The sequence below is a fragment of the Emys orbicularis genome, chromosome 14, assembly GCF_028017835.1.
Source record: "Emys orbicularis isolate rEmyOrb1 chromosome 14, rEmyOrb1.hap1, whole genome shotgun sequence".
Lineage (NCBI taxonomy): Eukaryota > Metazoa > Chordata > Testudines > Emydidae > Emys > Emys orbicularis.
Window position 1 is genome coordinate 43,440,309 of NC_088696.1, and position 26,316 is coordinate 43,466,624.

The 26,316-nt window shown below is 47.0% G+C and overlaps 1 protein-coding gene across 1 annotated transcript in view; it reads right to left on the bottom strand.

Moving 5' to 3' along the window:
- The window catches only part of HYDIN (HYDIN axonemal central pair apparatus protein), a 383,856-nt gene that overhangs the window by 259,469 nt on the left and 98,071 nt on the right, over positions 1–26,316 (bottom strand). Inside the window, 5 exon segments of the mRNA XM_065416810.1 lie at positions 4,791–4,955; positions 7,881–8,016; positions 9,599–9,699; positions 14,345–14,580; positions 22,060–22,127. Coding sequence (XP_065272882.1) covers positions 4,791–4,955; positions 7,881–8,016; positions 9,599–9,699; positions 14,345–14,580; positions 22,060–22,127 — 706 coding nt within the window.

Genomic DNA, 26,316 nt, shown 5'->3' on the forward strand with positions numbered 1-26,316 from the left:
CCTGTGCCTCCTTCCAGCTTAAATAATGAGTCTGAGCCAATTGGAGAGGCCAGACATCACCTCCAATTGAGATCTTCATAGGCAGTGCCTATGGTGAGCTTAGGTCCACCAGCCCTCACTCCCTGCTGGTGGAGGTGTCAGATGATGTCTGTGATCTGATGCTTGTCTAGGGAGCCACAGACCTGGGTTCAAGACCTGTGAATCCCTCATACCTACTTCTAAACTGAAATCAAATAAGTAATAATCCCTCCTAGTGACAAGATGCTATGTGACTCATGAAAGGGCAAAGTGTATTATTTAGACACAAAGTTCCAGTCTGTCCTGTAGAGCACCCTGAATGACATCTGACTCAAGAAATGGCATTGGCTGCTCCCAGAGTGACCCACATCTAGTCCCACTCAGCTGGAAAGACTGCCACCAAAGCCTAGTGTACTCTGCATGGGTTCCTATACCAGCCCCATCAGACTGCCTAAGAGTAACATCCAGCGGCTGCTGGTGGCTCACTCGCCTCCATTGCAGATCTGCAGTGGCTGTTTCCCCCAACATGTTGGAGAAAGCAGGAGCGCAAGAAGGAAACCATTGAGAACTCATTTCCCAGCCCTGGAGACATCAGGTTTGCTCATTTCCAGCACTTCCTGGAGAGCAGGATTTTGGGGGCAGTGTGGAGGAAGAGGATGGGGCTGTCAGCCTGGCTTTCCCTTCTGGAAACGGCAGTACTGTTAGGGAGCTAGTGAAATCCCTTTCTAAAGACATAAGGATCTTTCACACAGATCTTTTTCATACTAGGCCTCATTATGAATGGAACAATAGTTTGTGCAATTGTTAGGAAAACGTGTGTTTGCCTTTCAGGCTCTGAATACGGTTGGGAAGCACTGCTCTGCTACTGTACTTGCACTTTAATGTTTGGAGCGATACCTTTTTAATCGAGAAGACTGAAGGGAACAAAAAACACATAGGAGAGAGTCCCTGGAGAGTGTGTGTTGATAAACACCTCTCCTGAGAGCATATCTAAGTTTTTAGTGTGCTCTTCCCCAGCAGAGCAATCAAATGTAGCAGTGTTCTTTAGTGTTCTGTCATTCATTTTCTACAGAACATCCAGTAAGGAAGACAGGCCACCTAGAATTCCTAGCTGTGTCAAATTGCACTGGACATGTCCATGGTATGTCATTCAGCAGGGAAGTGGTTAATATTTTTTAAAATGCTTCACTTAAACCATTCGCAAAAGTGCTTTTAGCAGCAACATTTAACAGGCCATTGCTCACAAGCCAGATTATATAAAAGGAAAAGGAGGACAAGGGGGAAGACATTGCTATCAGTAATATTTCCATGGGCTCAAAGGTCTTGCTGGCTCTGTTGATGGGGACATAGTGTCAGTTTCAATCATTTGGGAATGAATAGTCGTCCTCTGGCAGTCAGCTGTAGTACTGAATGACCACCTGTTTTGATAGCAGCCAGCTGTAAAATTGCTGCCTGTGGCAGGCTGCAGGCTGATACGCCACAGGTAAACCCCAGGCTGTATTGTACCAGCTCCCTATCACACAGGATTACTTGCAGCAAACTGAAACTGACATCCCATCACTTGCAAGTAAAACACAAGGCAACACAGCCATGAAGGGTCAGCCAGAGAGAAGGATTTGTGAAAGTCTGCACTCTGAGAAGGGCTATAGCCGACTCAAGCTGTTGGGAATTATGAAGCATAACATAAGAACATAAAACAGCCATACTGGGTCAGACCAAAGGTCCATCTAGCCCCGTATCCTGTCCTCCGACAGTGGCCAATGCCAGGTGCCCCAGAGGGAATGAACAGAACAGGTAATTAAGTGATCCATCCCCTGCCGCCCATTCCCAGCTTCTGGCATAATGTAAGATCATAGGACCATGCTCTTCTTTCTGTTTCACTGGCCTAAAATTAGAGTGATTCCACTGAACTCAACAGAGTTACATCAGTGCAAGAGAGAGCAGAATAAGGCCCACACTCCTGAAACCAACCATCAGTAGAGCGCATAGCAGGCTGTTGGCCATACTGCTCACAATGTTCCACTAGTGGGGAAAAGTCTGGGTGGCCAGAATGGGACCTACTAAAGGTGTGTTAAAGCTTCAGGGCACAGCTTGGACAAAATTTAAACCTGAGGCAGCTTTAGCAACAAGACATGTAAGTGGGTACTGTGCTTATGCATGGCGAGCTTTCTATTAGCACAGCTCAGATGTTTGCTGCAATTGAGTGAAAGCCAAATGCTGTGCATTAAACTCCAACTTAATGGGCGCACTTCTGAGCTTACTGAAGTGCTTAGTTTTCCCTTAGAAATTGTTAAGATCCCACAATTCACAGGGCTCCCATCGGGGTAAGGTCTGACATATTAATTCACATCATTAAAGCGAGGCTAAGGCTGAAAGTACACATCATTAATCCAAGGGTAAAATCTTTACAAGATCACCATAGTTTGAAAAATAAACCAACCACTAAAAGGTCAGGAAATTCTAACTGTGAAAAGCTCCCTCCTCCCCACTTCTTTTTGTAAGGTGTCTTAACTTTACAAACCACTTATTTGGCTAACTTCAGCCTTGATGGCAAAATTCACCTTCCTCCATTGACAAAGCCCCTAGCCATTGGTCTACATTCTAATGCAAAGAAAAGGGTTGGAGACCTATGTTAAGATTTCCAGTGCAGTCCAGGGGAGATAGCTGCACACCTTCCATTCATTTTAAAGAAAGCCCACACCCTTTGGACTGCTTTGAAAATGTCAGCCTTACTTTTGGTTAATGGCCGCTGAGGCTTTCAGCAGTCCTTTGACACCCTAGTTCATGCTCATCAGTGATGACAAGCCATTCTGTCATCGCTATTTCAAAAGTTAATGCCATTTTAAATTAAAATGTAATTAATTAAACTTGCTTTAGCTCTTAGCTAGATGAATTCAATAAACTACATTTTATCAAGTATCAGAGGGGTAGCCGTGTTAGTCCGGGTCTGTAAAAAGCAACAGAGAGTCCTGTGGCACCTTTAAGACTAACAGATGTATTGGAGCATAAGCTTTTGTGGGTGAATACCCACTTCGTCAGACGCATGGGTCTGACGAAGTGGGTATTCACCCACGAAAGCTTATGCTCCAATACATCTGTTAGTCTTAAAGGTGCCACAGGACTCTCTGTTGCTTTTTACATTTTATCACTCACCTTTCTACCTTTTTTTTTTTTTTTTTTTTTTGCTAGAAGGTGGTAAAAAAACCCAGGAAGCCTCTTGGAATTCTGACAAATAACTCTATTTTTAGGGTGTCATGTCATAATTCAGAAACCACTTGCCCATACTTGTTCACATTTGGTAGAAAAAGTCTACCTTCACTCCAGTTGCAGCCTACCAATTTTACAGCTGATATGGCCTTCCTTGTAGATTTTAGTACAGAGGCTACAGTGGCCCATAATGAACTGAATTCAGAAAAGCACTTAACCACATGCATTAGTTGATTCCTGTTCAGGACAGCACTTAAGGAGGTGCTTTTTCTAAGTGTGTGAGAGGACTTAAGCATGTGCTCAAAGTTAAGCATGTGCTTAAGTACTTTCCTGAACAGGGTTGCTTTTTCTCAAATTGGGTCCTTTATTATGCAGTGGTTATTGTTACTCTGTAAGAATAAAACAGACTTAGGCCTTGGCTACACTGGCGCTGTACAGCGCTGCAACTTGCTGCGCTCAGGGGTGTGAAAACGCCCCCCCGAGCGCAGCGAGTACAGCGCTGTAAAGCGTCAGTGTAATCAGAGCCTGCAGCGCTGCACGCTCGCTTGCAGCGCTGCAAGCTATTCCCCTCGGAGAGGTGGAGTACATACAGCGCTGCGAGAGCTCTCTTCACTACACAGTGAAGTCCCGAGTGTAGCCAAGGCCTTAGAGACAAAGGAATTGCTATAGTGGCTTAGATCAAGGGTTCATCTACAAAGAGAGGCAGTTCCAGATATTTCAGAGTACTCTCCATAATGGCCAATGGAAACATTTGCCCATAAGGAAAGTTTCCTTTCTATCCCCAGGCAGTTAGTTCTTGGCTTATGCAATGAATCATGAGGGTTTATTCTTTTCTTTTTTATTCTCTCTCATTATTCATATAAACATCTAATCTTTTTGGAATCATACTTAGCTCCTGGTCTCTATGGTTTCTGGTGGCAATGAGTCCTCCAGGTAGTCATGTTAGGTGAAGCACCTAAAGGGGAGTTAGGTGCCTGACTCCCAGTGACTATCCTTAGGTGCTTCCGAAAACCCCAGCCAAGCTATGTAAAAGATTTAAATTTGGGGCCTTTCCATTGCACTGTCCCTTTCGATGTGAACTACAGCAAACGGTCTATAGTAATGCCCAATTTACCGTCTCTGCACCAGTCATTACTTGTATACTCCTCTCACGCCCCTTCAAAAGACACAGGCCTGCAAGGTTCTAAGCTCCCTCTGTTCACCTTGACTTTATACAGTAGTGAAGGGCACTCGGCACTTTCTGGGATCAGGCCCATATTCTTCTTGCCAACTGAAACAGGTTTGATCTTTCCTGACTCTCCTTGTTATTGGTATGAGCAGTGCAATTAACCTCAAAACATCTGACTTCTATCACAGTGATATTTACTCTCTAATGACATGAGTTTACTACTGCAGCTTTTGAATTCACCAGAAAAATCCTTGGAATTGTAAAGAACTAGACTGTCTGAATACAAGCGTGCAGTGTGCACTGTCAAATGAGCAAAGACCACCCTCAGTACAGGTCTCCACACTCCAGCGAGAACATTGGTGCAGACACAAGGTGTATTTCATCATCAGGGTCTCACCAGGCGGGGGTCTTCACTCCCAAACATGGCTATGGAAGCCACAGTGTCCTGCTGTCCAGTCACTTGGGTTTCCAGTGCTAAGGGGATCTCCACAGTGCTGTGAGGTTGAATAATGCCACAAGGCCTGGGGCTGGAGTACAGCACAGAGGGCTTCTCCTCATACTCCTGTGCAGAGACATAACCAGAACATTATCTTCACCATGACTTCTTTGGAAACTTTCCATTCCTTGACATTTAAAAACATTACAATTATCGCACAGTTAAAAGAATCACGTGCAGAACACTGGGCTCAAAGGGGGAAATTGAGCGTGGCACAGAGGACTAGCACAAAGCCTGTACTGACCCCTATTTTGAGGACTTTGTGGGATTGAAGTGATGCACAGACAAGCGCCTGCCTTCTGCGCAGGGGGGAATTTCAGCCAGAGATAGACTATAAAATATGCAAAACAGCACAGCTGAAGGCACACATTTCTAACATGGAGGGTAATTAACCATTGGAACAGCTCACCACAGGATGTGGTAGGTTCTCCATCACTTGCAGTCTTGAAATCAAGACTGGGTCTCTTTCTAAGGGACCTGCTATTGCTCAGTAGAAGTTATAGGCATGAGGCAGGAATTACTGGGTGAAATTCTCTGGCCTGTGTTACAATAGCCCCTTCTGGCCTTCAAATTTCTAAATCTTTCCAGGAACTAGTACAGACATTTACTTGCCCGAGGCATCACCTAAAGGCGATCCAGCCAATCGAACAGATTGAATACCAGGGGCACCTGTTCCAAGCATCTCCAGGTTTCATTAGGAAAGAGTTACTCAAAACAATGAAAGAGAACACAGTGGCTATGTTGGCTGGTGCCCCAGAAAATATGGAACAGTGTCCATGTCTGCCAGATGGAAATAGGAAAAATATGAGGGGAAGGACATTATTTTCAATCACCTATGAGGATATTACAAGCAACAGAGAGTAAGTAAAAATAAAATACAATGGACTACATTTAACGGCATGTAAATGGGGGAGTAAAGTTAGCCAGAAACTAGTATAAACAAGTGTAAGTAGCAAAACTTGCACCAGTTTGGTATTCTGCGGGGTCCAAATTTAGCTCTGGGTAAACAGGTGCCATTTCCATTATACCAGGGCTAAATCTGGTCTCGGAGAATTGCAGAAGGAGTGGCCTAGCTGCTTTAGCTTACACTCTCCTGTGAGGTAGCAAGGAAAGCAACTCTCCCCTTCAGCTCCTTCAGGGTTTGACTCATCCATGTAGGCACAGGAGTTCCATTGCTCTCAGGAGAGATGTCTCCACAAGGGATTCACCCTAGGACGAAGGCAGCTTTAGGTTCCAGCTGGGGCTCACCAATGGAGGCTCCCAGGAATATATGCTGAGTCAGTGTACCTTCCAGGCACTCTGGCCCCAACTCTTCCTTTGCTGGCTCCAGTCCTCATGGGGGATATGGAATTGTGAGGCCCACATGCCAGTGACCTCTCTGTTGCCAGAGACTGCAGCCTGGTTTTTACCAGTAAAGTGAAATGGGCCCCTGGCTTGCAAGTTCTGCTTGCTTTGAAAATCTTGTAGATTGGTGCAAGTCAACATTGACAACTGCTTTCTAACCAACTAATGCCTAATGTGTAACTATACCACCATTGAATCTCATAGACTCATAGACTCATAGACTTTAAGGTCAGAAGGGACCAATATGGTCATCTAGTCTGACCTCCCGCATGATGCAGGCCACAAAAGCTGACCCACCCACAACAGAATCTTCCAGCCTGCGACCCCTGCCCTATGCTGCGGAGGAAGGCGAAAAACCTCCAGGGCCTCTGCCAATCTACCCTGGAGGAAAATTCCTTCCCGACCCCAAATATGGCGATCAGCAGAACCCCGAGCATACAGGCAAGATTCTACAGCCGGACCCTCATTTTACCCGCGATGGCACGTTAATGCCTAATTGACTAAAATCACGTTATCCCTTCAAACCATTCCCTCCATAAACTTATCAAGCCTAATCTTGAAGCCAGAAAGGTCTTTCGCCCCACCGTTTCCCTCGGAAGGCTGTTCCAAAATTTCACCCCTCTGACGGTTAGAAACCTTCTTCTAATTTCAAGCCTAAACTTCCCCACGGCCAGTTTATATCCATTCGTTCTCGTGTCCACATTACTACTGAGCTGAAATAATTCCTCTCCCTCCTTGGTATTAATCCCTTTGATATATTTAAAGAGAGCAATCATATCCCCCCTCAGCCTTCTTTTGGTTAGGCTAAACAAACCGAGCTCCTCGAGTCTCCTTTCATAGGAAAGATTTTCCATTCCTCGGATCATCCTAGTGGCCCTTCTCTGTACCCGTTCCAGTTTGAGTTCATCCTTTTTAAACATAGGAGACCAGAACTGCACACAGTACTCCAAATGAGGTCTCACCAGCGCCTTGTATAACGGAAGCAGCACCTCCCTGTCCCTACTAGAAATACCTCGCCTAACGCATCCCAAAATCGCATTAGCTTTTTTCACAGCCACGTCACATTGCCGACTCATAGTCATCCTGCGATCAACCAGGACTCCGAGGTCCTTCTCCTCCTCCGTCACTTCCAACCTATGCGTCCCTAATCTGTCCCAGTGGCTCCCACAGCAGCTGCACCTATTCAGCCCAGCCTACTGCTGACTCATAAACAGAGCTCACAGAAGGCTTTGAATTGTTCCCCTTTCCTGTTGTAGAATGTGTTACACCATGAAATATTAGGAAATGCCACACAGACCACCAGCTATGGACTCAGTCAGTGGCTTTCTTCCCTTTCCTCTTGTGAACTTCAGCCTCTCAGAAAGAAACCCTTGTGGTTATAATGTCTTGTATCTTTCAAAGAATCACTCCTGCTTTCAATGCTGTGGGACCCACCCCTTTAAGAACTTTTAAGTTCTCACTTGCAAGAGAGTTCCAAAGAAGAGAACTTAAACATTCTCACATCAAATGCTGGTGAGGCTAGAGACAACAATAACACAGCATTTAATACTATATGTTATGTGCTAGTCGGGAAATACCCCTTCCATTCTCAGAGAGCCCCATGGAAATGGAAGAGAAGCAGCAGAAAGGAAGGGTGAGATGACAAACCTGAGGGAGAACCCCGTAGCACCCTGGAAGCTCAGCGTCGTTCACAAGCATCACCATCTGCTGGTAAGGGAACTTCAGGAAACACCGTCCAAACTTCACCACAGGGTTAACCACACGCAGTGGAGGAACAACACATCTAGCCCGCCAAAAAACAGCATTACAGATACCAAGAGAATATAGTATTTGTTTACTCCCATAACATATTTGTCATTGTCACATAGAGGCTTTACACCCATACAGTCATTAATCATCTTAAAATTCTTTTTATTCACTTTTTAATCAACAATCTCTGTTAAAGGACATATGGGGAAACTGCCATGGGTCTCCACTCAACAGTGTTCTGTTCACGCCTGCAAGCATTCAAGCAGGGTGCAATTTCTCAGACTGGAACCCTGCTAACATGTTGAGCTTTCTTAGCCTGAACAATATGTACTGGTTGGTTTGTAGTTTTTGGTTTTCTGCGTGGAAGGAATGTGCAGCTAGAGACTTCTGTCAAATCTGTGTTCATGTGAATTAACTTGACACCCCTGCCCTAAAACCCAACTTGGAAAGGGTGATTTTGGGTTTGTATCTGAGCCTCCAGGGAGCTTTCTGTCTCTTGTCATTCTGCAACACCTACCCATTAACCCAGAATACAAATCTTCCTCCTTTATCTGGATTTGAGAAGCCGTTTAGCTGATAGAAGGAAAACATCTTAATTTACAAACTGGGGCAACTGCTGCCTTCTGCAGGATGTATCAGAGAGGAGTCAGGGGGACCACCAGACTGATGAAAGTCATGTGCATTAGTGTTCCTTTATGATGATCTCCTAATTAGCCTACAAAATTGATTCCAGGTGGGATTTTCCAGACTCAGTGTTGGCCTAACCCTTTTCCCACTGAAGTCAATGACAAAGTTCACATTGACTTCAAAGGGAGCAGTGCTAAGCCAGTACCAAGGTCTTTTAAAACTGCCCTCCCCCCAGCTATATATACACAATTATAGATACAGGGCCAAATGCATCCCTTTTGTAACTGCCCTGAAGTCAACCGAGTTACAACAGTCCTACAGGATCTGACCCAGGAAAAATGACCCCTGGCTCAAATCTGTGATGGCAAATAACTAAAACTAGAGGAAAGCAGATGAAGCTGAGCTCATTCTATAAAGCAAATAATAATAATAATAATAATACTCTTCCCTCGTCACTATCTTTTGTTTATTTCTCCTAGCTAAAATTCAGAATTTTGTCTTAAACTCTTCGGTATTAATCCACATGCTAATTGTTTGAAACTAGCCCCATCATTGCATTGCCATCCATGCCTTGGATGTCTCCATGCCAAATAGATTTTCCACTGCAGTAAGTGAATACACCCCTTTGGTTACAACCTGAGTTAAGTACAATACTCAGGATGAAAAGGGATGGCAGTTGGGCTCTTCACACATGAAATCTGTTGCAAACACTGAAAGTCACGGACAATAATAAATACTCTTACTCTTCCCATGTTGAAAAAGGCTCAGGGCCTTTCCCTTATCTTTAGTACAGGTGCTTTTCAGCATGTGTTGTTTACCGTACTTTGTCACAGTTTTTAGTTCTAGTGCCCAACTATGCACAATAATCATATTAAACAGTGGTTCTCGTTTTAGAAGGGAGGGATAAATCCAGCATATTGTGTATATGGCAGCATAGTGTAGGTGACACAGGGACAAAGGGGGAATGGATGCAAAGGGAGTGTCAATACCTCGCTGTGATTAGGAGTGCCAGCACTTCCTCTCCGATACCATCCACATCCACCACCAATGCCATTTCATATTTCTTCACAGTGTTGGAACATAAGGTCACCTAGTGCAGGAAAAGGGGAACAAATACTTTATTTTCTAACGCAATCCCTCAGAAGGGGTGCTCATTCAACAACATCTAGTATCCCCTTTGTTGGGCTTTTGGAACTTGGAGATCATTTGCTGGAGAAGGACTCTGTTGAGTAAGGTTGCACTGGTTGTATCAATGGTTCTCAGTTGAGGATCTTTGGACCATCACTGGTCCAGGAAGCCTTATCTGGTGGACCATTAAGGAAGCATTTTGAGATCAAAATTGTAAGGAATTGGAAAGTCTAGGACCAGAGATGGGCTCCAAGATTATTTTTTTAATATAAAGTGATCCATAGAATGGAAAAATGGGGAAATGTGGCTTTAGCAAAGCAACTGATTTTTCTTTTCATAGAATCACAGAAGATTAGCGTTGGAAGAGACCTCAGGAGGTCATCTAGTCCAACCCCCTGCTCAAAGCAGGAACAACCCCAACTAAATCATCCCAGCCAGAGCTTTGTCAAGCTGGGCCTTAAAAACCTCTAAGGATGGAGATTCCACCATCTCCCTAGGTAACCCACCCTCCTAATTAAAGTTTTTCCTAATATCCAACCTAGACCTCCCCCACTGCAACTTGAGACCATTGCTCTTTGTTCTGTCATCTGCCATCACTGAGAAGAGCAGAGCTCCCTCCTCTTTGGAACCCCCCTTCAGGTAATTGAAGGCTGCTATCAAATCCCCCCTCACTCTTCTCTTCTGCAGACTAAATAAGCCCAGTTCGCTCAGCCTCTCTTCATAAGTCATGTGCCCCAGCCCCCTAATCATTTTTGTTGCCCTCTGCTGGATTCTCTCCAATTTGTCCACATCCTTCTTGTAGTGGGGGAACCAAAACTGGATGCAATACCCCAGATGTGGCCTCATCAGTGTCTGATAGACAGGAATAATCACTTTCCTCGATCTGCTGGCAATGTTCCTACTAATGCAGCCCAATATGCTATTAGCCTTTTTGGCAACAAGGGCACACTGCTGACTCATATCCAACTTCTCGTCCACTGTAATCCCCAGGTCCTTTTCTGCAGAACTGCAGCTTAGCTAGTCGGTCCCCAGCCTGTAGCAGTGCATGGGATTCTTCCTTCCTAAGTGCAGGAGTCTGCACTTGTCCTTGTTGAATCTCATCAGATTTCTTTTAGCCCAATTCTCTAATTTGTCTAGGTCACTCTGGACCCTATCCCTACCCTCCAGCGTATCTACCTCTCCCCCCAGCTTAGTGTCATCCACGAACTTGCTGAGGGTGCAATCCATCCCATCATACAGATCATTAATGAAAATGTTGAACAAAACCGGCTCCAGGACAGACCCCTGGGGCACTCCGCTTGATACCAGCTGCCAACTAGACATCGAGCCGTTGATCACTACCCGTTGAGCCCGACGATCTAGCCAGCTTTCTGTCCACCTTATAGTCCATTCATCCAGCCCATACTTCTTTAACATGCTGGCAAGAATACTGTGGGAGACTGTATCAAAAGCTTTGCTAAAGTCAAGATATATCACATCCACCGCTTTCCCCATATCCACAGAGCCAGTTATCTCATCACAGAAGGGAATCAGGTTGGTCAGGCATGACTTGCCCTTGGTGAATCCATGTCAACTGTTCCTGATCACCTTCCTCTCCTCCAAGTGCTTCAAATGGATTCCTTGAGGAGCTGCTCCATGATTTCGCCGGGGACTGAGGTGAGTTCCCCAGGATCTCCTTGTTCCCTTTTTTAAAGATGGGCACTATATTTGCCTTTTTCCAGTCGTCTGGGACCTCCCCCAATCACCACAAGTTTTCAAAGATAATGGCCAATGGCTCTGCAATCACATCAGCCAACTCCCTCAGCACCCTCGGATGCAGTGCATCCGGCCCTATGGACTTGTGCATGTCCAGCTTTTCTAAATAGTCCTTAACCTGTTCTTTCGCCACTGAGGGCTGCTCACCTTCTCCCCATATTGTGCTGCCCAGTGCAGCAGTCTGGGAGCTGATCCTGCCTGTGAAGACCGAGGCAAAAAAAGCATTGAGTATTTCAGCTTTTTCCACATCATCCGTCACTAGGTTGCCTCCCTCATTCAGTAAGGGTCCCACACTTTCCCTGACCTTCTTCTTGTTGCTAACATACCTGTACAAACCCTTCTTGTTACCCTTCACATCCCTTGCTAGCAGCAACTCCAATTGTGCTTTGGCCTTCCTGATTACACCCAGACACACTTGAGCAATATTTTTATACTCCTCCCTAGTCATCTGTCCAAGTTTCCACTTCTTGTAAGCTTCCTTTTTATGTTTAAGCTCACCGAAGATTTCTCTGTTAAGCCAAGCTGGTCGCCTGCCATCTTTGCTATTCTTTCTGCACATTGGGATGGTTTGTTCCTGTGCCCTCAATAAGGTTTCTTTAAAATACAGCCAGCTCTCCTGGACTCCTTTCCCCCTCATATTAGCCTCCCAGGGGCTCCTGCCCTTCAGTTCCCTGAGGGAGTCAATGTCTGCTTTTCTGAAGTCCAGGGTCCGTATTCTGCTGCTCTCCTTTCTTTCTTTTGTCAGGATCCTGAACTCAACCATCCCAGGTTGCCACCCACTTCTACTTCCCCTACCAAGTCTTCCCTCTTTGTGAGCAGCAGGTCAAGAGGAGCAGGGCCCCTAGTTGGTTCCTCCAGCACATTAACTTTTTCCCAAGGAGGATCACTTTAAATAACAATGGGCATCCATGATGGCTTAAAAAGCTGCAGTTCTTTTCCTCAGCAAGCTCTACATCTTGGTACTGAGCACTCACAGGAGTCTGAGCACTCACGGGGGTCTGAAGCGATGGTCTTCCTAAGTCTGCTGTCATTAAGAATGAAAAGGAGCCAGGAGTCACCCTAGTCATCCTTATGTTTTAGCAAACAGATCATCATCTAGAACCCTCCCATGCTGTGTGCACATCAAGGATGACCCGTATTGTTGCCTGTTTTCTCTGATTTATTTTAGCCACGACTCTGTAAAAAGGAGTGTCTCTCTCCTTCGATCTGTCTCGAGATGAGTTCACAGTTGAATAATAAGTTAAAATTCCCGGAGTGCAAAATAGAAAGTTCCACTGTGAAAACAGCTATATTTGTTACATTTCTTACTTTAGACAGCAGAATAACAAAGCCAAAATGCCAAAGACAAAACCTGTCCTGTCCTATGCAGGTGGGTTAGTGGAAGAAGAATGTCCGCTCCCACACAGCAGCCATTCTAGCCGACAGCTGTGGGAATGGCTAATGACATCTGCACAGGGCCGGCTCTGGCTTTTTTGCCGCCCCAGGCAAAAAAGCCTCCGGCCGCCCCCCCCCCCTGCGGGAGGGGGGGGGAGGGCGGCCGGAGCCCCGGGGGGAGGGCGGCGAGCCCCAGCGGGGGCTCCGCTCTCCCCCCGGCGGCCGGGGGGAGGGCGCCAGGGGGGAGGGCGGCCGGAGCCCCGGGGGGAGGGCGGCGAGCCCCAGCGGGGGCTCCGCTCTCCCCCCGGCGGCCGGGGGGAGGGCGCCAGGGGGGAGGGCGGCCGGAGCCCCGGGGGGAGGGCGGCGAGCCCCGGCAGGGGCTCCGCTCTCCCCCCGGCCGCCGGGGGGGAGGGCGGCGGGAGCCCCGGGGGGAGGGCGGCGAGCCCCAGCGGGGGCTCCGCTCTCCCCCCGGCGGCCGGGGGGAGGGCGCCAGGGGGGAGGGCGGCCGGAGCCCCGGGGGGAGGGCGGCGAGCCCCGGCAGGGGCTCCGCTCTCCCCCCGGCCGCCGGGGGGGAGGGCGGCGGGAGCCCCGGGGGGAGGGCGGCGAGCCCCAGCGGGGGCTCCGCTCTCCCCCCGGCGGCCGGGGGGAGGGCGCCGGGGGGGGAGGGCGGCGAGCCCCGGCGGGGGCTCCGCTCTCCCCCCCGGCGGCCGGGGGGAGGGCGCCGGGGGGGAGGGCGGCCGGAGCCCTGGGAGGAGGGCGGCGAGCCCCGGCGGGGGCTCGGCTCTCCCCCCGGCGGCCAGAGCGCAGGGGGCATATTAGCTCCTTCAGTCTGGTAGTGAGACTTAAAAGATTCCCTGTAACCCAGTCTCCTGAACACAAATAAATTAAATAAATTCATTGTGGCTTTAAAATCCAGGGGCCAAATTTTGCTCTCAGTTATACCAGTGTAAATCCAGAGGCAGTCTACTGACTTGAATAGAATTATTCCAAATTTACAATGGTAACTGAAAGCAAAATTTGGCCCAAGAGTGGCTGGGATCATTAATGGATACCCTAACTTTCACTGTCCCCCCTGGAGATCATTGCATTTAATGTGACTTAGTGGGAGAGTAAATGTGAGAATGAGAAAGAGAGTGAACTATTTTTGCTTATATACTGTAAAGCATTACTTTTTAACTACTACTTTCCATCCTATTTCTTCCTCCTCCCACTTTAAATCAAAGACCAACTGCTCTGAGAAGTTCTCTAAACCCACATCAGGAAACTCATTCATATGTGACTATTGTGGTTGAAATTCATAATCTGGACTTGCAGTTTTGGAAACCGAACTGCACCTCTTTAAGTGCCTCCGAAACTGGGGTTATGAAAAGCTCTTGGATTACTCACATTACAATAAACCCAATAGTAACAAAAGCCTTGTTTTAGCTTTGCAAACCATCAGACTCTCTTGTTCAACTGTAGTTTGACATATACTGTACCTGGATATCCAGGAGCTCATGAGAGCGAATGGTACCACTACTGGGTGTTATGGTAAATTCTTTTGGCTTGACACTTCCCTGGGCTCCCTTTCTCCAGGATGTTCTTGTGATGTCCAAGGTCTGAACAGAACTAGTAACACTTGGATCCCCAGGGCCATCCCCAGAGACGCGAAGGTTGAATGTCATGGGGATCAAAGACGTGTTACTGAGGCAACATGATAAGGACCGAGGAAACCCTAGAAAAGAATGTCACTGAATGTGAGTTTATGCATGAATTATCCCTTGATTTCTAGTGTGCATATTTCAGAATGATAAAAGCTGTGCTTGGAATTTAGCTCTTTTCAAACTGAATCATAGTTAATTGAGAAGCTAAGCAAGTAATTAATCTTCACTTGGTTTCCTTGTAAATTGATCACACAGACTGATTCCATGGGAATACTAACTTACCATTCTTGATCACCAAATGTCAGAAGATTTTCATTACAGCTTTAGTTAGGAGAAGTCCTCTCTAACTAGCACTGATTGTTATTCATTTTTGAACCTACGTCTAGAGAGAGTGTGAGGGGCATATTGGAATAAGACCCAGATTCTGCCACCCTTGCTCATGCTGAACAGCATTTTACTCCATGATTTTCAATACATAAATAAAATACAGCACATGGTACTACTCATTGTGAGAAAGGGTGGCAAAAGAATCAGAATGATGAATCCTTTGGGAACTACAGCACCATGGAAAGATCCTTCCACTGCAAGTTTGCTGCTATCTAAGACATGGTCCTGTTCTCAGTGGAAAATGGTGAAACTTCAGTCAATTTCACTAAGAGCAGGACTGGATCACTAGTGATGAATATGAGCAAAGCTGCTACACTCCTGCTACCTACTAAAAATGCACCGCTACCAAGGCACATCCAAATCTGAAGACTGCTTTTTCTGCTGAGTGGGTTCTAACCAGTAAATGTTGGAAGTTTACCAATCCTGAATCACATTGTCAGGAACTAGTGCTATTGTTGAGGAAATAATAACTATACAGATTGCATGAGTTTCCATGTGCTTTGTCACAGTTCAAGTCTGAAGGAACTAAGGTTGGTTCTTCTAGTTTTTCCCTGTCAATCAGACACTCATAGGATTACTTCTTTATTATAAATAAAATGAGTTTTACAACTCTTGCACACACACCAGTTATAAATGCTAACTCAGCCTGATCTTCAGACCTTTGCTTGTCCCATTAATTCAATTGAAGTTCTATTATTTGACTGGATTAAAATCAGTCCGGAAAAAGAGGAAGTGATGTCAGTTGGCAGGGGAAACATTCTCAAGAACTGGCACAAAATCTGATTGCTCCCTCAAACATGGGTGTCGGCCCATCTATTGCCAAATGGTTTGAAATCTGGGAAGAATCTATTAAACTTACTTCTGCTCATGGATTTCCAGATTGAAACTGGAAACACCAGAAACACTCTTTTCCATCTTCATTTGGCCAAGAAATTGCTCCCCTTCCTCTCTGCTATAGATCTCACTACAGTCACCATATGACTTCCTGCTGTAGCACAAGTTACTAGGACAACCTTGAAGTCCACTTGGAAGCTGGTTCAAAACACACCTACTCACTTGCTAGGCAAGGCAAGGCAGGCTGGTGAATACGTATAACACCTATACGGTGCATTGGCTGTCAAATTCAGTTCCAGGTGAAATTCAGGGTAATGGCATCTACCAACAGCCCTCTAAATGGTTTAAGCTCCAGCTATCTCACATACTGGCTCTCCTTTACACCCCAATATGACAATTGTACTTGGCAAGAATGTCCTATCACTTCTGTAGTTTACAGGGCATGCATAAGGCAGCAAATAAGGGGGTTAACTCATGAGAGCAGACAGAACTGGTCTACTTGCTCAGTCAGCTAAGCCTGTGGAAGAAATGGCACATCACCCACTCTCCAAAGCATTAGATGCATTCAAGTAAGGGTATGTCTACACTACAAAATTAGGTCGAATTTATAGAAGTAGATTTTTTTGGAAGTGATTTTATACAGTCGATTGTGTGTGTCCCCACTAAGCGCATTAAGTCGGCGGAGTGCGTCCACAGTACTGTGGCTAGCGTCGACTTTTGGAGCGTTGCACTGTGGGTAGCTATCCCACAATTCCTGCAGTCTCCGCCGCCCATTGGAATTCTGGGTTGAGCTCCCAATGCCTGATGGGGCAAAAACATTGTCGCAGGTGGTTTTGGGCACATGTCGTCAGTCGCCCCTCCCTCCGTGAAAGCAATGGCAGACAATCGTTTCGCGCCTTTTTTCCGTGCGGGAGCCATACTGCTTTCAGCAGACGGTGCAGTAGGACTGCTAACCATTGTCATCAAACGACCACTTCCCCTGCCACTCTGCTCTCCTGCTCTGGCCGCAGACAGTGCAATAGGTCAGAAAAACTGGTCTTCCAACCACCGCTTCCTCTGCCACTCTGCTCTCCTGCTCTCCAGGTGGTCTTGCAGGTCCTCTATATGACCGTCGTCATCCGCCGCTTCCGCTGCAACTCTGCTCTCCTGCTCTTGTCTCGCCATACCACAGCAACCGTGCAGCCTGCTCAGCTCAGCTAAGCTAACGGACACCGCTGCTGTTGTGTCCTGGCAGCAGATGGTGCAGTAGGTCTGCAAAACTGGTCTTCCAACCACCGCTTCCGCTGCCACTCTGCTCTCCTGCAGACGCCATACCACGGCAAGCATGGAGCCCGCTCAGATCACCGCGGCAGTTATGAGCATTGTAAACACCTCGTGCATTATCCTGCAGTATGTGCAAAACCAGAACCTGCAAAAGCAGGCGAGGAGGCGATGGCAACGCGGTGACGAGAGTATGAGGACATGGACACAGACTTCTCTCAAAGTACGGGCCCCGGCAATTTGGACATCCTGGTGGCAATGGGGCAGGCTCATGCCGTGGAACACCGATTCTGGGCCTGGGAAACAAGCACAGACTGGTGGGACCGCATAGTGTTGCAGGTCTGGGATAATTCCCAGTGGCTGCAAAACTTTCGCATGCATAAGGGCACTTTCATGGAACTTTGTGACTTGCTTTCCCCTGCCCTGAAGCACAAGAATACCAAGATGAGAGCAGCCCTCACAGTTCACAAGCGAGTGGTGATAGGCCTCTGGAAGCTTGCAATGCCAGACAGCTACCGGTCAGTCGGGAATCAATTTGGAGTGGGCAAATCTACGGAGGGGGCTGCTGTGATCCAAGTAGCCAACGCAATCACTGAGCTGCTGCTATCAAGGGTAGTGAATCTGGGAAATGTGCAGGTCATAGTGGATGGCTTTGCTGCAATGGGATTCCCTAACTGTGGTGGGGCGGAATGCACAGATGGAACGCATATCCCTATCTTGGGACCGGACCACCTTGGCAGCCAGTACATAAACCGAAAGGGGTACTTTTCAATGGTGCTGCAAGCACTGGTGGATCACAAGGGACATTTCACCAACATCAATGTGGGATGGCCGGGAAAGGTACATGACGCTCGCATCTTCAGGAACTCTGGTCTGTTTGAACAGCTGCAGCAAGGAACTTACTTTCCAGACCAGAAAATAACCGTTGGGGATGTTGAAATGCCTATTGTTATCCTTGGGGACCCAGCCTACCCCTTAATGCCATGGCTCATGAAGCCATACACAGGCACCCTGGACAGTAGTCAGGAGCTGTTCAACTATAGGCTGAGCAAGTGCAGAATGGTGGTAGAATGTGCATTTGGACGTTTAAAAGCGCGCTGGTGCAGTTTATTGACTCACGTAGACCTCAGCAAAACCAATATTCCCATTGTTATTACTGCTTGCTGTGTGCTCCACAATATCTGTGAGAGTAAGGGGGAGACGTTTATGGTGGGGTGGGAGGTTGAGGCAAATCGCCTGGCCGCTGATTACGCACAGACAGACACCAGGGCGGTTAGAAGAGCACAGAAGCTTTGAAAACCAGTTTCATGACTGGCCAGGCTACGGTGTGACAGTTGTTTGTTTCTCCTTGATGAAAACCTGCCCCCTTGGTTCACTCTACTTCCCTGTAAGCCAACCGAGACCTCCCCCCTTCGATCACCGCTTGCAGAGGCAATAAAGTCATTGTTGTTTCAAATCATGCATTCTTTATTAATTCGTCACACAAATAGGGGGATAACTGCCAAGGTAGCCCGGGAGGGGTGGGGGAGGAGGGAAGCACCGGGTGGGGTGGGGGAGGAGGGAAGGACAAGGCCACAATGTACTTCAAAACTTATTGAATGCCAGCCTTCTGTTGCTTGGGCAGTCCTCTGGGGTGGAGTGGTTGGGTACCCGGAGGGCCCCTCTCCCCCCACGTTCTTGGGCATCTGGGTGAGGAGGCTATGGAACTTGGGGAGGAGGGCGGTTGGTTACACAGGGGCTGCAGCAGCGGTCTGTGATCCTGCTGCCTTTCCTGCAGCTCAACCATATGCCGGAGCATATCAGTTTGATCCTCCAGTAGCCTCAGCATTGCATCCTGCCTCCTCTCATCACGCTGCCGCCACCTATCATCTTGCTCCCACCACCTCTCTTCTTGCTCCCGCCACCTCTCCTCTCGCACGTCCGTCCTGTCCTTGCGTTCATTTTCTGCTTTCCTGGACTCTGACATTGTCTGCCTCCACGCATTTTGCTGAGCTCTTTCAGTGTGGGAGGACTGCATGAGCTCAGAGAACATTTCATCACGAGTGCGTTTTTTTCGCCTTCTTATCTGTGCTAGCCTCTGGGACGGAGATGATAGGGGGAGCGTTGAAACATTTGCAGCTGCAGGAGGAAAAAAAGGAAGACTAGTATTTAAAAAGACACATTTTAGAGAACAATGGGTAGACTCTTTCACGGAAAACCAAGCTGTTAACATTATATAGCACATGTGCTTTCGGTACAAGGTCGCATTTTGCCCCTTATATTGAGGGCCTGCTGGTTTGGTGTGAGAGATCACACATGCAGGGCCGGGCAACAGAATTCGGCTTGTAGGCAGCCATGGTAAGCCACAGTCTTTCAGCTTCTTCAACCTTCATAACATGTGGGAATGGTTTCAAACAGCAGCGCCCTCCTTTCCCATACCAAGCACCTGTTGGGTTGGCCATTTAAAAGGAGGAGCTGTACTGACCGCGAATGCATCCCAAGTCTAAAGGGCAAATTAATCATTAAACACGCTTGCTTTTATGCCATGCATTATATTTACAAAAGGTACACTCACCAGAGGTGCCTTCTCTGGCTTCATGGTCCGTGAGCCCGCCTTGGGAGGGTTGGGAGGGTGTTGGCTCCAGGATGATAAACAGTTCCTGGTTGTCGGGGAGAATGGTTTCTCCGCTTGCGTGCTGTGCGCTATCCTCATCCTCCTGCACCTCCTCATCTTCCTCGTCCCCAAAATCCTCATCCCTGTTGCATGAGACTCCCCCCTTGCAGGTGTCCACGGACAGGGGTGGGGTAGTGGTAGGGGCCCCCTCTAGAATTGCATGCAGCTCATCATAGAAGCCGCATGTCTGGGGCTCTGACCCGGAGCAACCGTTTGCCTCTTTGTTTTTTTGGTAGGCTTGCCTGAGCTCCTTAATTTTCACGTGGCACTGCTGTGGGTCCCTGTTGTAGCCTCTGTCCATCATGCCCTTGGAGATTTTTTCAAATATTTTGGCATTTCGTCTTTTGGAACAGAGTTCTGATAGCACGGATTCGTCTCCCCAAACAGCGATCAGATCCAGTACCTCCCGTTCAGTCCATGCTGGAGCTCTTTTGTGATTCTGGGACTGCATGGTCACCTGTGCTGATGAGCTCGCCATGCTGGCTAAATAGGAAATGAAATTCAAAAGTTCGCAGGGCTTTTGCTGTGTACCTGGCTAGTGCATCTGAGTTGAAAGTGCTGTCCAGAGCGGTCACAATGGAGCACTCTGGGATAGCTCCCAGAGGCCAATACCGTCGAATTGCGTCCACACTACCCCAAATTCGACCCGGCGATGTCGATTTCAGCGCTAATCCCCTCGTCGGGGAAGAGTACAGAAATCAATTTTAAGAGCCCTTTAAGTCGACAAAAATGGCTTCGTCGTGTGGATGGGTGCAGGGTTAAATCGATCTAACGCTGCTAAATTTGACCTAAACTCGTAGTGTAGACCAGGGCTATGAAAAGAAACCACTTGGAGATGCAGATGTCATTTACCCAAGTCCTACAGTGATAAATTCCTGTTTCAGGCCAGCACTATGGAAATCTTCTGTGGAAGTTATTTAGCAAGGAGGTTGGAGATCAGTTTGGAGGATACATGTACACTATCTAGAATTCCAAAACTGGCTGAAGTCGCCAGACAATGGCAATAGTTAATAGTATATTTTAAAAGGAGCAAGGATACGAAAGTCTCTCTCTTACTGCTGACAGAGCCTCATTAATGAAATCAGATTAAAGGAAATGGAACTCACATTACCTAATTGTTTTTGAACCTATTCCTTTTTTTTCCCAATATGAGCTGTCTGGAGTAATTTTATTTTTTTATTCAAAGGGAAACAACAGTAAAAGACAGTATGGTGACGCATGGAAAGGAAGAAAGTGCTCAGAAACGGTAATTAGTTTTCTTAAAGAATCCATGGACAGCATGAAACCACAGATGCACAAGGCAAGAATGATAATGTGCCTTCAATCAATCCACAATTGATTTCACATTTAAACTTTAGATCATCTCTGTGAAAAGACTTTTGTAAGGCTGAGATGGAGAGTCAGAATCTGCATTTCAATGGAGATGTTCTGAATGCACGGACACAAGAGTATGTCAGCAATGCCATGCTTTCAATGGAGGAGAAACCAGAATCTAGGACATCAATGCCTACCACAGAGCTATTGAGTGGGCACATTAGCAGGTAGGCAATAGCGAGATGTCCACACAGGATGAATTAACTTCTCACACTAAAGGACAGTGGAAGAAGTAATTTCTTTGCCTTGGATTTCAAATAATTGCCCAGGACAGGTACAGGTTAGTGATATGACTAACTCTCCTCTCTCTGAGATGTACAGAGAACAATTAACTCCACCTTCCCATCCCTTTCTCCTTCTTAGACCAGACCATTTCTAGCCACGCTACTGCCAAGGTCTACGTTAAAAAAACAACAACACTGGTGGATACTGTATAATATTGATACTAGCTACACTGGTTGCTTCCTCCTATTTGATATCTCCACATGAGAAATGAAATACAAAGAGCTCATATCACTACTTACCATCAAACTCTGACTTTGGACATTCTATGGCGCATAATATAATGTGATGTAACCTGAGAACTCCTAGTTTTCTCTCACCATTCAAAAACTTTAAGAGGTGTTAAACTCCTGCTCCTTTTAGATGGTGCTGAACGTATCCCATCATTCCTGACAAAGTCCAATACATTCTAGTTTCTTTTCAAGAACTTTGTCTCATTAATGTGCATGTGTTTGTGACTAAGAGCTGCCCAAATGCAGGGTGGGAATTTTGGGTCCTTCCAGATGCAATTATCGGGATTGTCTCCCAGGTACCTTGATCCATCAGCAAAGAGCTCTCCAATGCTTGTTTTGCAATGTGGAATACTTCCATTATGTATTAATCTTACAAATCAGCTGACTCTACGAAACAAAGCTTGGTTCAGTACCCCAAAGCCTTATGCAAAGGATCTCATGCAGTGGATGCTCTTGCATGAAAATGTTTCATTTTAATATTGCAGTAGACCTCACCTACAACTGGCAACTAAGAACAATATACTCACCAAAGGAGACATCGCCAAAATTTAGGGATGGTACGTTGAAATGAAACGTTGGTCCGATGACACAGCCCCTGGGAGGAAAAAGACACAGAAGGAGGAAGTGTCATCCTGGTTAGCAAGAAAGAGTCCATAGCTTTTAGCTGCTGCTACAGTTAGCAGTGCAACTAGGGGAATGTTGGTCTTAAATTCACCAGTGTCAAATCAATACACCTCCCACCTGTGCTTAGCAAGGCGTCAGTGTGGAAACTAGGCAGCCAAGGTGAAGTGATGAATAAATGGAAACTGAGGAAGGCTGACTCTATTTAGTCCTATTTATCAATCTGACTGGTCAAGTCAAACTCTTTCTGCGAGGGAGGGAAGTTGGGATCAAGTGAAATGATTTGGAAAGTCAGGTTTCCAACCCCACCCTTGGCAAGGACCTGGAGTATAACAGTTTCACTTGTATATGCCCTTTTCTCAATGCACTGCAAGTGCCAGACACCCTAAAACTCAATCCAGTGATGCTACTGTAGCCAGGGTTCCAGACCATAGCTTCACTGGCTTGATGTTCTTCAAAATACCAGCAATGTTTCTGAGCTGTAATAGGTGTTCTTCTGATGGATAAGGTTTGTCTTTCACTTGACGAATATTGGCTCAAGCAACCAATGAACTTGCAGGATTCTGAGGCATGGATCCAGGGAGCTCAAGACACCTGTCAGCATCCCAAATGCAAGTGAGATAGCACTAAAGAACGTGGTTGCTGTACTGGAGTTGTGGCTAATGGAGAAATATGCCAATTAGCCACATACACACTGGTTGACAATTAAAACAATGACCAATACGTATCTGAATTAAGCTGCCAGCAATCTGAACTGCTCTGATGCCAGTTCACTTTCTTACTTCTCCCCTCCCTCTCACTCATCCCCTTCTTTCATCCCCCACCCCCACAGCCAGGACATTTGCAGACTCCACTGAAACTAGTGACTGGAGCTGCACAATGCTAAACAGGTATTTCATGTGTGCTACCTTGCTGGTGCAAAGCACTGAGATCTCTGCCTTTCTGGACTGAATAAAGGGACCACAGTCCTTGCACCGTGCCTTCAAAGTTTGTTCTCAGAATTGTGCCTGCAGCCAGGCTGTGTTTGCTGCCATTGTAAGAGGGTGATCGGGTGGTTTCCAGTGTCCTGCTGGAGGGAATTTATATTCATTGTGTGTGCAGTGCACGATTCCCCCTTTTTTCGACACCAGTGTCCCTTCTGATACCAGCTTCACCCTTCTACTGAGCTGGAGCAGATGTCCAAGAACTTGCAGGTTGGCTTCCCAGTAGAGGAGAAATTAGTGACTTGGGGATTGGGTACATTCTGACTGTAATTTGTTCAGTCCTGGAACACAAGCAGTCAATCCCCTCTTTCTGGAATCTCGGCCCAGAAACAATGTTCACAGGAAGCAGTTCTGCCTTAAGAATGGACTCTAGTCAAAGCCCATGGCAGACAGCAAACTCTCCTGCTGCTTGCACAGCTCCCTTTGCAAGGAGCACTGCCTCTACACAGAATCTTCCATAACGAAAACTAAAACCACTGCACATGCTCCCAATATTGAACATTTGCTCACAGGCCAAGCAAAAGAACTGGGAAGACTGTATAACAGCATTACCTGGTGACACTTGCCGTAACACAGAGGAAAGCTACCCCTAAAATGCCTCTGGTTGTGGATTCTACCAGGAAGTCACCAAAGACCAAGCTTGCCATGCAAGGGGGGGAAATTACTTTTCTTTGGGCTCAGCCATTTGCATCTCTGCTTAAATGAGTTAAACCCTGCTTGTCTACCCAGAAGTTCTGGGCATGGTGCCATCTCAGAGCTCTGTGCCAACAGCTGATAACAGGGCAGCTCACACATAATAAGAGAAAGGACAGCAGGTTTTGAAACAGTGATCTCTTAAAGAATCACAAAGCAAGAGCAGTTGATGCTTGGTGATGCAAAGTAATGCACATTGGAAAACACAATCCCATATTATACATATAAAATGATTGGGTCTAAATTAGCTGTTACCACTCAAGAAATAGATCTTGGAGTCATTGTGGGTAGTTCTCTGAAAACATCTACTCAATGTGCAGCAGCCGTCAAAAAAGTGAACAGAATGTTGGGAATCATTAGGAAAGGGATAGATAATAAGACAGAAAATATCATATTGCCTCTATATAAATCCATGGGAGGCCCACACCTTGAATACGGTGTGCAGATGTGGTCGTTCCATCTCAAAAAAAGATATATTAGAATTGGAAAAAGTACAGAAAGGGGCAACAAAAATGGTTAGGGGTATGGAACGGCTTCCATATGAAGAGAGATTAATAAGACTGGGACTTTTCAGGTGGAAAAGAGACAACTAAAGGGGGGATATGCTACAGGTCTATAAAATCATGACTGGTGTGGAGAAAGTAACTAAGGAAGTGTTATTTACTCCTTCTCATAACACAAGAGCTAGGGGTCACCAAATGAAATTAATAGGCAGCAGGTTTAAAACAAACAAAAGGAAGTATTTCTTCACACAATGCACAGGCGACCTGTGGAACTCCTTGCCAGAGGATGTTGTGAAGGCCAAGACCATAACAGGGTTCAAAAAAAGAACTGGATAAGTTCATGGAGGATGGGTCCATCAATGGCTATTAGCCAGGATGGGCAGGGATGGTGTCCCTAGCCTCTGTTTGCCAGAAGCTGGGAATGAGTGACAGGGGATGGATCACTGGATGATTACCTGTTCTGTTCATTCCCTCTGGGGCACATGGCACTGGCCACTGTCAGAAGACAGGATACTGGGCTAGATGGACCTTTGGTCTGTCCCAGTATGGTCGATCTTATGTTCTCACCAGAGGAGAGGATAAGAGAGGAGAGGGGCAAAGACCCAGCCATTGACTGGGGCAGCCTGGTGCTCTCTGATTTCATTTGGGGGGTGCAGGGACTCACCAATACTTTGGGAAAGAAGGCACCAACACAACATTGTATCAGAACTACTGCTTGCTTAGAAGGGTTATGAGCAGCTGTTATGAATGATGCTAACAGTTGAAAGGCCTTTGGCTAGGCACCCACCAGAACTGGCTGCTGGAGCAGCACAGAGGAATGAGTGCGAGGGCACAGGTGCTTATGTAGCCAGTTACCAGAGGTATTTTCAAAAGCTGTACGCTCGATTGGCAGAGCGAACAGGGGCTGAACAGATTTCTGCCCCTTATGTGGTTTAAATATTATAATGTAAAATTTGCATATGTAAATAATGATTTTGCAGCTAAACTGGCATTTTTTAAATTGTGCCAGCTGATATGGGTGCCAGCTGCTGATTGGTTGTCTGCATCTACTCCTAATAGTGAGTCTGTAGTGACAAGGTAATCTGGCCAAATTCAGAAGCCAGGCCAGTTTTCATCAGGAGGAGGTCAGACTACTAAGCAGCACAGGCAATGAAAGATGTCCCGGCTTCCTTGGGATGAGAGCTCTGGTGGTGGAGGGCCACCTAGTAGGAGAGACATGGATGGAGGTGCTGGGTGGGATTTCTGAGAGTCTCCCTTGATCCTTAATTAGCCAGGAACATCCATGCAGGAGCAGCCGCTTGAGCCACAGCCAGCCAGGAGATGTGAGGCTCTCCAGAGATATGCACCATCTAGCTCTGGAGGGATGATGGTCCTTGTGGAGGATGAGGGAGAGGACACGGGGGTGAGGGATGAGTCATCTGAGCCCTCATCCCAGCCTACATGACCTCCATCACCACATACCTTATCCCGCAGGATCCCCCAGCCAGGGCACCTCCACCCAAAAGAGAACTGGGAGTGTTTCTTCACGTAGAACCAACACCTGGAGTATAGCAGCAGCAGCCTGGCTGGGCCCAAGAGCAACTGGCACTCACCAGGAAAATGGTGATCTGGGCTCAGCGTGAGTGCAGAGCATCAGAGTGGGGTGACCAGATCATTGCAAAATCAGTCAGCTGCTCCCCAACTCTATCTGTGCACACTCGACCCAGCATAGCACCTAGCCATAAGAAGCTCTGTGAGTCTGCCTCATGCTCTGGTGCGTCTTTGTACCGCCCCAATTCTAGGGGCCAACAGGAGCCAATTCAACACCCAATGTATGTGGGCTGCTCTGAGCTACCCCCTGCACCTATGAAGCCACTCTGGCAGCCGTAAGTAGCCAGAGTGAAGAGGCACCCTGGCTTTACGGTGGGAAAAGGGAAGTAGGTGGGAGGTATAGCGCTGATGCACTGGCTCTGCTCCACCAGGGAGTCAGGAATTCCTGGCTAGC